This window comes from Habropoda laboriosa, unplaced genomic scaffold (assembly GCF_001263275.1).
Source record: "Habropoda laboriosa isolate 0110345459 unplaced genomic scaffold, ASM126327v1 scaffold72, whole genome shotgun sequence".
NCBI lineage: Eukaryota > Metazoa > Arthropoda > Insecta > Hymenoptera > Apidae > Habropoda > Habropoda laboriosa.
Window position 1 is genome coordinate 927,185 of NW_017100188.1, and position 12,938 is coordinate 940,122.

General features: G+C 37.2%; 2 protein-coding genes across 2 annotated transcripts in view; both read right to left on the bottom strand.

Moving 5' to 3' along the window:
- Window positions 1-221: 221 nt before the first annotated feature.
- Window positions 222-7,428, bottom strand: LOC108579789 (protein amnionless-like). The gene is made up of 6 exons (XM_017943398.1): window positions 7,172-7,428; window positions 6,351-6,655; window positions 5,785-5,908; window positions 5,360-5,594; window positions 3,759-3,912; window positions 222-570 (listed from the first exon to the last, which is right to left on the bottom strand). Exons 1-6 carry the CDS (start codon window positions 7,394-7,396, stop codon window positions 222-224), a joined length of 1,392 nt encoding a protein of 463 aa, XP_017798887.1. The 5' UTR covers window positions 7,397-7,428.
- A 1,756-nt stretch (window positions 7,429-9,184) lies between these two features.
- The window catches only part of LOC108579793 (allatostatins), a 26,799-nt gene continuing 23,045 nt past the window's right edge, over window positions 9,185-12,938 (bottom strand). The window contains exons 2-3 of the mRNA XM_017943404.1: window positions 9,946-10,235; window positions 9,185-9,523 (exon numbers count right to left, since the gene is read on the bottom strand). Coding sequence (XP_017798893.1) covers window positions 9,185-9,523; window positions 9,946-10,206 — 600 coding nt within the window. The 5' untranslated portion in view covers window positions 10,207-10,235. The remainder of the gene's footprint in view (window positions 9,524-9,945; window positions 10,236-12,938) is intronic.

Here is a 12,938-nt window from a genome sequence, read left to right on the forward strand (position 1 = left end):
TCTTTTTATTTATTAGTTTAAGCTTTAACAAATTAATAGAATGTACCGAAAGAAATCGAAAATTCTTTGAACATTTAAAAATTTCGTATCTACATATTTTCATTCAATTTTTCCTCCAAATTTTCGACAATTACAGTTTCCATTTAAATTGAAAAATGATTCGAAATTGATTACCATAATTTCAGAAATATCGTACGTCAAATTTTATAATTTTCTTTACTTTACTCATTGATATCCAAGTCCACTTCCACGATTTCATCCTCCACTTTATCCCTGAGAGTTGTCAAGCTCAATGGAGCTTCCATGTTCAAGACCTCGCTCTCCTCGTTTCGCCTTCGTTTCGTTCTGTACAAAGGATTTTCGAATCTTCCACCTGAAAAAGGATCCTCAACTTCTATTTTACTCCCTTCCGCTTTTGTTTCACTTTCAACGACCACATTTGCAATTTGGACGTTGCCTTCTGAGAGGTTTTCGAAACGAGCGAAACTGAATGGTTTGCCTGGCTGAGATTTGTCCGGGCGAATTCCGTCCCTGATCGACGAGAAAACTTCTCTGCAGCCTGACAGCACACTGAAAAATATCAAGTGAAATTTGCAAAATTATACTGTTCAAGGATGGACAGTCAAATTCGCAATTTTAATATTTCTAATTTTATCTACCGAAAGGGTACACTATTTCTTATCATAAGTAAGACAAAATATTGAAATTTGCGAAATTACACTGTTCAAAGAGGCCATCAAATTTGCAATATTTTGCAATTTTACATTTCTCATTTTTCTACTCAAAGGGTACATTACTTTTTATCACAAATAAGACAAAAAGGGTTAGAAGCATCGTCAATATGAAAAATACGAAATATAACCCGCGAAGATTGAATTTCACTTCATTTTTCTCTAAAAATAGAAATTTTCCACGATTTTTACTATCATTTCACAGATTCGCAAAAAAAAACAATCCAGTGTTCAACTCGATTGGCCAGGTCGAGTTAATTAAACTCTTGCCACCCATTATTTCGCAAATTGACTCACTTTCCATCCTATCTTTCTTTCTCTTCAACTTTCCTTTCTTCTCCCTCGTCGTTAATTATTTTCCCGATTTACAATTCTCCCTTTATCGATCTTCGTTTAATTTCGCCGTTCTCCGCTTCAAAGAAATTTGCTTTTCTCCATTTCAACGGCACTTTACATCGTTAAACGGTCAATTAGGTGTCAAGTTTCTCTTTGCATTACTGTTATCTCGATTTCCAGCGAACTGACCAATGTGCAAAGGGAACTTTCGAAGTTGTAGCTTCTCCAATATGCAGTTCGGTTTACCTGTGCGTAAACAACGCGTTCGGCTACTGGAATTCGAAGCAGCTTGTGCACATTCCTAGCAGGTCACATTATTCGAAATGACGACGAATTTCGGAGACTTGTCGAGATTTCGCGACGACCTTTTACGTTTAGATTAACGCGTACAAGCTAACTTGGAAGGCCAAGTTGAAAGGGTTAAGCGGAAAGTTAAATTGAACTCCTAGACTGAAGACTATTTAAACATTTCCAAGCTTCGTGATCAAATATTCGTTTTTCTTCTCACTTCTATTCCGGTCAATTTTTACTTAACAATATAATATGGAATTTGTAGAATTCGTCGTCATTTTTAGTTATTATAGATCAGGACAAATTTTAAACGACTGATAAAAGAATGAGTTCGAAGTTGAAAATCCCTCATTCCTTTACACTTACACACAAAAGATTGACTTGCTTTTATAATTCCTCAGGACAATAATTACTAAAAAAAAGTATTTCACAAATCTCGATAAATCAATATTTTCTACTTTTCGATAAAATCACTTGTTGAACTCTATAGAATAAAAAAAGAAATCAGTTCAAAGTTGAAAATCCCCCGTTCCTTTACACTTGAGCCAAAGTTTGACTTGCATTTATAATTCCTCAAGGCGACAATTACAAAGAAAACAGTGCAGAAAGCAATAGATACGAATTTTCTAAATTTCCATAAAATCGCTTATCAAAGAAGCTAAACGAAAAAATTTGTAACCATAATGAAATTACAGGAAGAATCAAAAAATCGCGACTGAAAATTTATATACTCAGAAACGCTTCGGGACAGCATATTTCGCCGGTGCTCGTCCAGAAGCATCCTGTGAGGGAAGTTAATTTCACAGACTTCCGGTTCGCCTGAGGGGGAGGGAGTGCAGCCACTTGCAAACTGCGCTTCGTGTTTCATATTCCGTGTAATTACTTTTTCCATCGTTCTCTCCTCTTTTTCTCCTTTTTCTCCACTCGTCATCGACACCCACGTGTCGGTCGAATATAAGGGTCAAACGGAAAGAGCTTATGGAAAGCTTCATCGTTGTTTTTCCGGCCAAATGCTCGTAATCGTCGAGCGAAAACACGCGTTGCTCAGCTATTTCCCTTTTCACGAATTATTAACCTCTGCTTTTTCCCATCCTTTTTTCGTCCTTTTCTTCCGCTATTTGCACTCGTTACGATAGTAGTTGTTTATAGTACAAAGAAAAGGGTGCACGAACTCACAATCTCCTATGCAGAGTGTCCCGAACTTGAACGGACAAATTGTGAGGGCTTAATCTGCAGGCATAACGAAGAAGAGAATGTACGAAGTTTGTCAATGAACGCTTTGTTACAGAGTTGTAAACAAATATTGTATGCATGAAATAGGTAGCGACGCATTTTAATTACAGCACACAGAAGTTTGACTGACACAATAATACAATCAACTTCTGTGTGCTGTAATGGAAAATGAATTGTTACCTATTTCGTGCATACAATATTTGCTTGTAGCTCTGTGACAAAGCTTTTATTGACAAACTTTATATTACATATTTTTCTCCTTTCTGCCTGCAAATTAAGCCCACGCAGTTTGTCCGTTTAAGTTTGGGACACCCTGTATAATTATCGCATCGACAGCAAGAAAAGAAAAAATGGTAGATGGACTCGCAATTTACTATATAATGTAAGTATGTAATTCAATAAGTCCTGTGTCAATAGGTCCTAATTCTGTTATTTATAGTCGCGTTAACGACAAAAAAAGGACACACGAGCTCAGAATTGTGGGATTTTGTTGATTACCTTTTATCCAATAAAAAGTAAAGTACCCCTGCTCAGGGATGGGCGAACGCTTACGCTTCACGCGTACGTTTGTTCAGGATCGCGCGCGGGTGACTCTCTGTTCGTTCGTCCCTGAGCGCGTGCTCTGATTGGCCGGTGTTTTTCGTTAATAATTCAAAAACGAAGCTTCAACCAACATTTTGGTAAAGGAAAAAGTTGTTCAGAGTCACCCCAGCAACCCCCTATTTCCGGGTGTTACACTCTTTAAGGGACACCCTGTATAATCGATATCAACTTTCCTCCCCGGATTCCAACAGCTTGTTCGGAGTACTTCGTATTTATTTCCGGGTGTTACACTCTTTACGGGACATCCTGTATAATCGATATCAACTTTCCTCCCCGGATTCCAACAGCTTGTTCGGAGTACTTCGTATTATTTTTTACAGATAAGGAATTGATAACGAAAAATGTGTTGCAGCAACGCGTACAGTGGTTCGTGAAAATTTTGCTGTTATGATTTAGTCAGTAACATGTACAGTAATTTTTGATTTAACTTAGAATCATCCTTGCGGGAGACTTCATAAAAATTGATCAAAGTTCTACGAACCGAAATGTTGCATTAGAAGAATGCAAGTGGAAGAGAAGTATTAAGGTTCTCGCGCTAATCGTCACTTAATTACGTGTACTTACTGCCTGTGAGAGTAGCCAAAGTAGAAGCAGCTAAGGAAGAGGAGCATAAGGATGACCATTGGTGTGACAAAGAGTGGAACAAGTGTGACGGTAAGTCGACTGTCTTCCAAAGCTGCTCCTGTAGTGTCTGCCGACAGAACTTCGATCTTCATACCTTCGCAGAGATCAAGAATTTTCAATTTTAATAAAAATTACGCGGTAAATCGTAAGGTTACAATTTCTACCCCCTAAATATCATTTTTGTTATTTTTTATTTGAAAATACCTCGCTCAATTTTCCACGGAGATCGGTAAATACTCTTTACGAGGCATTCGCAAAATTTTTAGGCACGGTTACTAATTCAGCTGATTTCAAATACGCGAGAAACGTTCGCGCTTGAAATTACAAAGGAAACAACGACGAAAGGAAGTTCTTTCTTCGGACGAAACAAAAACTAATAACTTCGAATCTCTTGCGAAGGTGCATTGAAAGGGAATCGTCTGCGTCGATGCTGAAGCCAGCGAAGTTGATTGTTCCACGTTTATTGGAAAGTACAATAACTTGTGTTATTACTTTGACTCGCCGAGAGAACGGTGAATGTTCGTCGAAGCCGTGAAAACGATTTCGATGTGAGATTGTTTATCTTGGTAATTTAATAAGTTACTGGACAAATGAAACGAACAGTTCAATAGCTACCGGCAATGTGGGAAAACATGTTTCTTTTAACACGTTCGTCGCCCAGCGTGAATCGGTCGAGTTTCTCGCGGGGCCCAAATCCGATAGTCGGAGCGCAAGAACGTAAACAGAGCGATTAGCTGGAATTTGCGTTCTGTGTTACCAGAAGAAGAGACAAATTCTCGAACGCCAGGAAGCGAGAAAAAATGTAAAAAAGGCGACAACATATTGTCCCAATTGTCCAAAATCACCAGAAATGTGTTCGAACTGTTTTAACGAATATCATGCTACGTAGTATAATGTTGTATTTTATTTTAAATATAAATTAATGTATAGTATAATATAGTGTGTTATTCCATTAAATTCTTGTGTTACATGGATTTTTATAAATTACTTGTGAAATCCTATTTAACTTGACGAAGAAGAACGTCACCCAGATCTGGGTGACGGGTATGCTTCCGTGGGGGCCCCGTCACAGACGAACGTGTTAAGATAGGAGATTCATTGATTTGTTGATTAATTTAAATTTAAATTTGTTTGTTATATTAGAATTAGAAATTTATATATTGTATCTAGTACGATTTATTTATGGTACAGTCGATAATCGACGAGGACAGAGACTCGCGAAAACGATAAAAACGAATGCCTGACGATTTTCGTCGAAGGCGACAAACGCCGATCAGGGGGAAGAAAGAACGACAGTAGAGTGGAAACGTTCGCGAAATGAACCACGTGTCGGCCCTTAGGACCTTTATGTCGATCGTGGTACAGATTACGTGCGCTTTATGTTTCGGTTTTTTGTATACGTAGTTAATCTAAATACATATTCGTCTATTTTCTTTCATACTTTACTGTTATTCGTGCGAATTCCTGAACTACGCGAAACGTCTCCGAGGAAAAGACTGCTACAATGGAAAAAGTGGATAGAAAAACGAGAGGAAACTTACTTGTCAAAGCCCTTTTCAAATCGTCCACAATTTTCAGCATGTCTATTCCTGAATAGGCGCCCTTTTCCTTTATTAGGACCTCTGCTGCACCGCTCCAAGTACGTCTGACGTGCCAAGCAAATCTTTTTCCGTATCCCTCCAAAGTTTCGTCTGCTGCAGCTCGAACTATCGATAAAGATGCTTTATTTGTCAAAGACAATCGAGCACCGCAATAATGACAGCAATGGCCTTCTACCTGTGTTTAAAAAAATATATTAGGAAGGTAGATTTTTTTTTTTTTAAAGAAATTTACATAGATGAAAAGGTTTGATGTTCAGGTTTAATATAGGAAATCTTTAGTATTGTTTTTGGAGAGAAATTTTACTGGGTGAGATTGATAACAGGGGAATTGTTATTTAGAGGGTTTAATTGTTGATTGGACCAACCCATAAAGGATATTCGCAAGGTATAAATCCACACTTTGGCCTCTGAATGGCGCAAATTTCCTCGAGATAGTAACCATTGGGATCGTCCTGGCAGGAACACTTCTCGCAACTGTAGTCTGCGTACCTGGAGAATTTCATTGTTGGAAGATTACCCTTGAGTAGTAGAGTAGTAGAAGTTTTCGATTAGAAATGTGAAATTGAAGAACCGACAAAATTTGCAATTTAAAAATTTGAGAGGTCGAAAGGTTGAAGATTAAAAATTTCGAAAATTTCAATATTTGAATATTTAGAAATTTGAAAGTTTGAAAATTTTTAATTTTGGAAATTTGGGTATTAGAAAAAAAAGTGTATTAGAATATTTGAAAATTTGAATGGTTGAAAGGTGGAAAGTTTGAGATTTCGGATATTTGAAAATTAAAAAATTTTGAATTTCGGTAATTTGAATATTTGAATATTTACAAATTTGAATGGTTGAAAGGTGGAAAATTTGAGATTTCGGAGATTTGACAGTTTGAAAATTTTTAATTTCGAAAATTTGAATATTTGAAAACTCGAATTTGACGCACTTCACAGTAAATATTCCTTTGGCAAATTCCCTTCGATTTTCCAAATCTGCCCATTGCCACGCGGCCAAGGGATGCTTCTCGCCGGAGGTCCTGATCGATTTCACCTCGATGTACTTCATTGGCAGAAAGACACTAAACGTTCGCTTTTTTTCTGGTAGCACTATATCATCTTGACGACATGGAACTTGCTCGAGATGAGGTGCAGCTATTGAACTGCCATTCCAGTTCTGTGGATCCGCCCAAAACAAGTGACCTGATCTCAACCATTCGCTTGTTTTCCTCGTTGATTTTCCCGCTTCGCTCAACTATCGTAAAAAACAATTTTTCGAGAAATAAAACAATATCAAAATATTTTTAATTAAATACAGAGATTGTCAGAATTTGTTCTCTTATTTTACATTTAATTCGAATTAATTCAATTTTCAATTGCACCAAATTTATCGAGTACGTTGATAAAGTATTGTTCCATTTTTCTTCCTTTCAAGAGCAGCAGTGCTCATAGATTTATGTGCTAGTTCTTGATTCTGTTTCGCAGGCAATTAGAGATCGAACGAGGAATGTTTAATACAATCTTCAAGCTAATCTGTCGCGTGTTGCAAATCCCACTGATACGTTAATATTCCCTATCTCTCGGAAATTGAATTCTCACGGAGAAAAATGAAATAAACTTGAATTTTTTATATCCAATTATCCACTTACTGAAGAAATATTCCTTAACATAACAAACCAATAGGGGAAAGAATTTTTATCGATAATCTTCAAATTATTCAAACGAGACATTTTTCTTCTTCAATAATTATTAATCGATATAAAATACATACCTGCAAATTTCCATTTCTCGGCAGAATCAAGGACCCAGATCTAGCTAGATCGATCCCGGACAATCTCAGATTAAAAGATTGCGACATCCCCGCGGCGTGTCTCATTTGAATTGGAAAAATCACGCGTGTATCCATTTCAGGTAATCGTTTTTCCACCCAGTTTTCAACCCTTTCCCACTCCAAATTTGGAAGCCAAAATTTCTCCACGCAAAAGGACACTTTCATTGTTAACGCGAAAATTATCCATATCTTCGACATTTTCCATCAAATTTAATATTCTTCGCGACACTGGATAATTTCTTTGAACGTAATATGTAATTCTATATTTTTCCACGACACAGATTAACACGGAGTATGTCACAATTCATTCTTGTTTACGAACAATAGACGGTTTGATGTTACTCTCAGATGATTAAAGAGTACTTTAGGCGAACAGAAACGAATGGTTGTCGGTGAAAACGATCGGAAACTGAGTCGAATAATCGAAATCGAGAGGGGGCGTGTCAGATTCACGGCGTGCTGCTACAGACACGGCTTATTTATCACGACTGTTCGGCTTTCGTCGGTGTTTCATTTTAAACGATGAAAAGATTGATATATAAAAATATTTGTATATTTCTGTTCGGTGGAATATTTTGATATTTCTGTTTAGTGAAAAAATTAATTTATAAAAATACTGAGGTCTGAATAATTAATCCTTGGGAATTTTTTTCCTTTTTTTTCTCTTGAACATTTATTCGATAAACAGTTGAACAGAAATTTCATCGAGGCTTGTCTAAAATTAACGCTAGAAAAATAAGTACAATCATCTGTTCTCTTTTTATTCTTCGGATAACAATCGGGTTCCCATGTGAAATGGTAACACAACAATTCTCCTGGGTCAATATAATTCGACGAATCAAACGTTTCTCTCTCTGGCATTATTTTCAGTATAAACGATAGGTTTATTGAAATGTACAATTTGCGAATCGGACAACGACAGGGCACAGAGCTGGGTACACTCGTTTCGACGACGAAGCAATCTCAGTCTTTCGTTTTGCGATAATCGTGGAAACACGGGACAACGATACCGATTTACTTAATTTTCCACATTAAGATTCTGCTTTCCTAGGAACCTCTACGAAGCTCTAGAGGATTATCAAGTAAATTAAACGCTCTATCTGTTTCCTATTGATACATCCTACAGATGAAACAACGAATGAAAAACTGCACACAATCATAAGTTGAAAAATGCTTCGCTAAAAAGTCACGGCGGAAACAAGTATCACGAAAAATCTACGAGGTATCTATCAGTGAAAATCCCTTGAAATTTCAGAGAGACTTTTTAATAAAGCATTTCCAGATCAACATTTACACAATTCTCATAAAGTACACATTCCTGTACAAACACCGTAAGCATCAACATCTCACATTCCAAACACATTTCGTCGATTTACCCAGCTCTGCAACTATGATACAAACGAAAGAAAAGAGAAGCAATAGAAAACCCATCACCAACATTCTTTCATAGATAACAGAAATCAACGAAGAAATAAACATAAAATGAAATCAATCGTTCTTCCATTGGGAAAGAAGAGAGTAAAAAGAAACCCATCACCAGCATTACACATTTCTTCATTGATTCCCTTTGTTGATAACCAAACACCAATGAAAAGAATGAACGAAAAATAGAAAGAAGTCAACTGTCAATCATTCTTCCATCGGGAAAGAAGAGAGCAAGGAAAACCCATCATCAACATTACACATTTCTTCATTGATTCTCTTTGTTGATAACCAAACACCAACGAAACCAATCAACGAAAGAAATAAAAAGAAACCAGGTGCGTAATCGTGATTGTTGAATCGGAAAAGAAGAGAATAGAAAAAAAGTAAGAAGAGATGCAGAATTCGTTAGGTGACGTTGAAACTTCAAAACGTGTCTTTATTGTTGCATTATCGATATACTTCGTCTGACAATAAAACTCTGTGACATCGAAGTGGAGCTACAGTGTCGTGGAAAGGCACGGCGAGGCCCTACTGCAACGCGTCCTCCTCGTCGTCAGACATCCTCTTGCCGAGACCGAAATGGTATCTCTGGCTGAGAAGATCGTTCGGTCTCTTCCCTGATCCCATCTGTTGTCCAGCGTTCAAGTGTACCGCCCTTTTGCCCAAACCGAAGCTGTACGGTTGTCTGCCGCGTTTCTCCTCCAGTACGTTGTCCAAACTCTCCTGAGAATGGAAGGCGAGATTGTCGACGGGAAGATAGTCCAGATTCAGTCTGACCGGATAATCAGAGTTGTCGTTACGTTTCCCGAGCCCGAAACTGTACTGTCGCACGCGTTTTCCAAGGCCGAACGAGTACGGACGTCCCCTCTGTAACGATAGCAGATTTCCTTTTGAAGGCTTTACCGGCACCAAGGGGTGGTATCGTGGGATATGAAAGTTATTTTAACACCGGAGGGTGTGGATTTTTGGCTCGTGAATAGGTTGGAGGCTTTCTCCTTGTTGTCCGAGAGGTTCGGAAGCTTCGATTAGAATATCAAAGTAGATACTTGGGAGGATTTCGAGGGTATTGGCGAGAGGAAATTGGGAATTTCTGGGTGATTTCGGAGGTTGATACTTTTTTTGAGGAAAGTTCGAGATTTGTTAGCCTTTTGTCGATTGAGTTATCGACGGACATTGAATCATTTTAAGATGGTACTCTTCTTATAGTTAGATGTTTGGAACAGGTGAAAATTAAGAGTATAAATGCTTGGAAAAATTCTAATATTTTTATTATTTGAATGAATACTCACTTTGTCATCGTTGCTGTCGATCCAACGCTTTCCAATACCGAAGTTGTACACTGGTAACCTCTTGTATTCGGAGACATAAGTATACGCCCTCTTCTCAGGCAAGGGATCATCGAATCCCATCGAATTCATCATGGTATTGTAGTGTTGAAGATTCATCGATGATGAAGGCGATTCTTCCATGGCTACAGTTGGTTTCCCAACAATTCCCAACACGTAGAGAAAAGCCACGCTGGATGTCAGTAAGCCTATCCTGGTCCTCATTCTGGCGTTTAATTGTATCTAACGCTGACCTACGTAAAGACACAACATAATTGAGAATTTGTTCGATCTCGTTCCTCTGAATTGTCAAATAAGTTGCTTCAAAAATTGGTCAAATTTGCTATATAAATTTGTAAAGTTTGTATTCACGTGTACATTTCGCGAGGAATACTTCAGAAAATAGGAAGGAAAAAGACGATTGTTCAAATATTAATATTCATACTGATCGGTTCATTAGTGGATCATTGATTACTAATAACATTGTCCAGAAAGTTTTATTTCCAAAAAATTTAATTTCCAAAACCAAATTCAGAACATTACAAATTAAAGAAATTAGTAGCAAAATTATGTTAATATTTCGTTCAAAATGTATCCCAGTTTCGAGGAATAATCCATTTTCTGGGCTGAAAATTTCCACAAAAGTCTATAACAAAATTTCTGCAAATTCGAAGGATAAAGGCTTCACGGAATTTAGACTAACGAGGATAGAAATTAGTCGGTTGATTCCTCTCAGGTCTTTTCGTTCCGTTTTAAAGAGAGAGAGACTTTCGCGAGATGTCTGATTAGAATGGTAGTAATCGGTTTCTCAGTTTCGGATTGAGCTTGCAAATCAGCAATAAAATGTTGAACAGGGAGCGACAGGCCGTGCCAGCTTGAAAATTACTTTTTCACTCTCTAATCTATCGAGAATTCCCTCCTCTCTAGTTCGAATTGAGTTGAGGATCGTCGGCGCGAAATCCACTCGTGAAAATCGCCCGACACGATTTCGCTTAAAAACTTTTGATTGCGACCACCCACCGAGTATACCGTTCCTCTGCATAATTGGCGTAGACGCGATTGTTTCCTCGTTAAACTTCCTTATTATGCGGAGAAAGAAACTTCCAAGGCGATGTTTCTACGATTGAGTTTGTAGAACTCGCTATTGTAGGAATAGTGAAGTATAGTAATTGATGGACTGCCGGATGTTTACGCGAATGCATGTCTTTTTATGGGAAATTGGTAATGAAGTAAGATCTGGATAGAAGTTTATTTTGTGTTTGATATACTTTGCAGATTTTTCATATTTCATATATTTTGCATTCCTTTTCTTAAACATATGCAAATGTACATTGCATATTTCATATACTTTCCGCTTATAAATTCATTTTAATTGATAAATGTCATCAAATGCTTATATGCTATTATTATTTAAATTACAATTGGAATGTTTAAATCATGCAGGTTCACTTATTGTGGCATATTTTCAATATACTTGTTATTATACATATCCCACATTCTTGCATATTTCACACATTTTCTTTCCATATTTCAATCATTTTAAGTGTATAAACGTCCGCAGTCTAGTAATTGATTAAATGAAAATTTCTAAAAGATTTTTATATAGTTTGCAAGATTTAGTTAATACGAGCAATGTTTACTCGAAAGAATTCTGAAAAGTAACTCATACTTGAGGAGTTCAACGGAGACGTATCTGACCATTTACAGACTGTTTCCACTTAATCTTTTTATATTCTAATAAATATTTTCGATATGATATTCGAAAATTCATCAGTATTGGCCACCAAATGAATCTCGTAAATACACATTTTTCAAAATTTTCGAAAATTGCTATAAAGTGAGAAAGAATTAATACTTCGTTTCATTGGACTTCTTAAGGAGTTTGATTGATTAGTTTGCTATTCATTTTTTCTCTATCTCGATCCTGTTTCGAGTTATATTGATTGATATCTTTCCAACCTCCAACTTTGGAAGGTGATTTCGTCTCCCAAAAAAGATACACTGCCAATATTTTCGAATTCCCTAGAGCAGGGGTCGGCAAACTTTATTTTCTGGAGGGCCAGATACTAAATATTTTTTGGCTTTGTGGGCCAAGAGAGAAAATTGAGATTACAATGTATGTAATTAATGAGAAATATGGAATTCTTTACATAACTCGCGGGCCATAAAAAGATTGATGGCGGGCCGCAGTTTGCCGACCCCTGGCCTAGAGGTATGCAGAAAATTACTATTTTCCAAATTTTTCAATCTTTCTACTTTCTAGGATCATGTAATCCTGTAAATTCATTGATTCCGCTTCGTTATACCAAATAACTAGGTTATTAAAAATATGAGATTAACTCGGAAGGTTATTGCAGAGTGTATAATGCTTCATTACGGTACTTCTAATTAACAAGATTAATATATTTTTCCAAGGTAATAATGATTTTTCACCATATCTCCGTTGAATGTAATTTTCAATGTTTCTTTCACGCTACCCGTTTTGCAATGTGGTTAAACGGTCGCGATTTACGATTACGATTCAGCCGACGGTTCCGGAGATACTTTCGAGGGACGTGAACGATTGTAAATCCTGCAAATTAAACGAGATGAGCCTTGGAAACGTGTATTCCAGTTTTCCCGCGCTGGCCTCCTGCCCGACGCGGAATTGCCACTTTAAAGCGAGGCCGATTTAATTTCCACCGGGCATCGCGCAGAAATGAAACGTCCCGGTAAATGTTGCCGCTTGAAAATTTTCACGGGCCTCGCGAAGAAGTGAAATATACAAAACTCGACTCGGCGAGGACCGCAAAATTCATCGAGCAATAAAAAGTTGGATATTTTAAGGATTTCTCTGATTAATATTCCTTCCCGCTATTAAAAAATGAATTCCAGCGTCTGTAATTTCTGAGAAGTCATATTTGGAAAAAACATAAGTGAAAAATTTTTTAAATTATTTTTCACTTAGTTCGGTTCGC